Source organism: Nematocida homosporus (genome assembly GCF_024244095.1).
Source record: "Nematocida homosporus strain JUm1504 chromosome Unknown 4221, whole genome shotgun sequence".
NCBI classification, from domain to species: domain Eukaryota; kingdom Fungi; phylum Microsporidia; genus Nematocida; species Nematocida homosporus.
The window spans coordinates 172-864 of NW_026250519.1; the positions used below are offsets into that span (position 1 = coordinate 172).

General features: G+C 32.8%; 1 protein-coding gene across 1 annotated transcript; it reads left to right on the top strand.

The window, feature by feature from the left end:
* Positions 1-382: 382 nt before the first annotated feature.
* On the top strand, positions 383-693 carry NEHOM01_2541 (uncharacterized protein; the record flags this gene model as incomplete). The annotated part of the gene is made up of 1 exon (XM_051491417.1): positions 383-693. A coding segment is annotated over one exon (311 nt), but the record flags the coding sequence as incomplete, so codon positions are not given.

Consider the following 693-nt stretch of genomic DNA (forward strand, 5'->3'; position numbering starts at 1 on the left):
ATTGTGTTATGTTTGGTTTAGTTATGTTAAGATTGTATTATGTTGAGTTTAGTTTAGATTGTATTAAGTTGAGATAGTATTAAGTTGAGATTTTACTAAGTTGTACTAAGTTAAGATACTATTATGTTGTATTAAGTTGAGATTTTACTAAGTTGTACTAAGTTAAGATAGTATTATGTTGTACTAAGTTAAGATTGTATTATGTTATGTTAAGATTGTACTAAGTTGAGATTGTACTAAGTTGAGATTATGCCATGTTAACTTATGATACTATTATGTTGTGCTAAGTTGTAGTAATTTGATGTGCATGGTCTTCGATACTATTGGCATTAAATTCAAAATTATCAAATATTAAGATAAAACGTGGCTTTTTTACTACCATATGAATACCTACTGTCTTAATCGTACAAGATTGCGGTGCCTTGATAGATCTAGGCACTTGGCGAATTGTCTGATTGTGATTGTGGTTGGTCTGATGTTGAAAACTTGCTGTACAGCTACAGATACCCGGCTGACCCATCAAGAAGTAGTTGCACTTCTCAAGGAGATTTTTAAGTACCACCCTTTGGAAACGCTTGATAGAAAAAGTATGCGCCCGCTTTCAGATACAGATATTGTTGTTTATGACCAGAAATTGTACTCTGTGAATACGCCCACTAAATATCTTGACGCCTCAAAACTGAACTTGGTTGA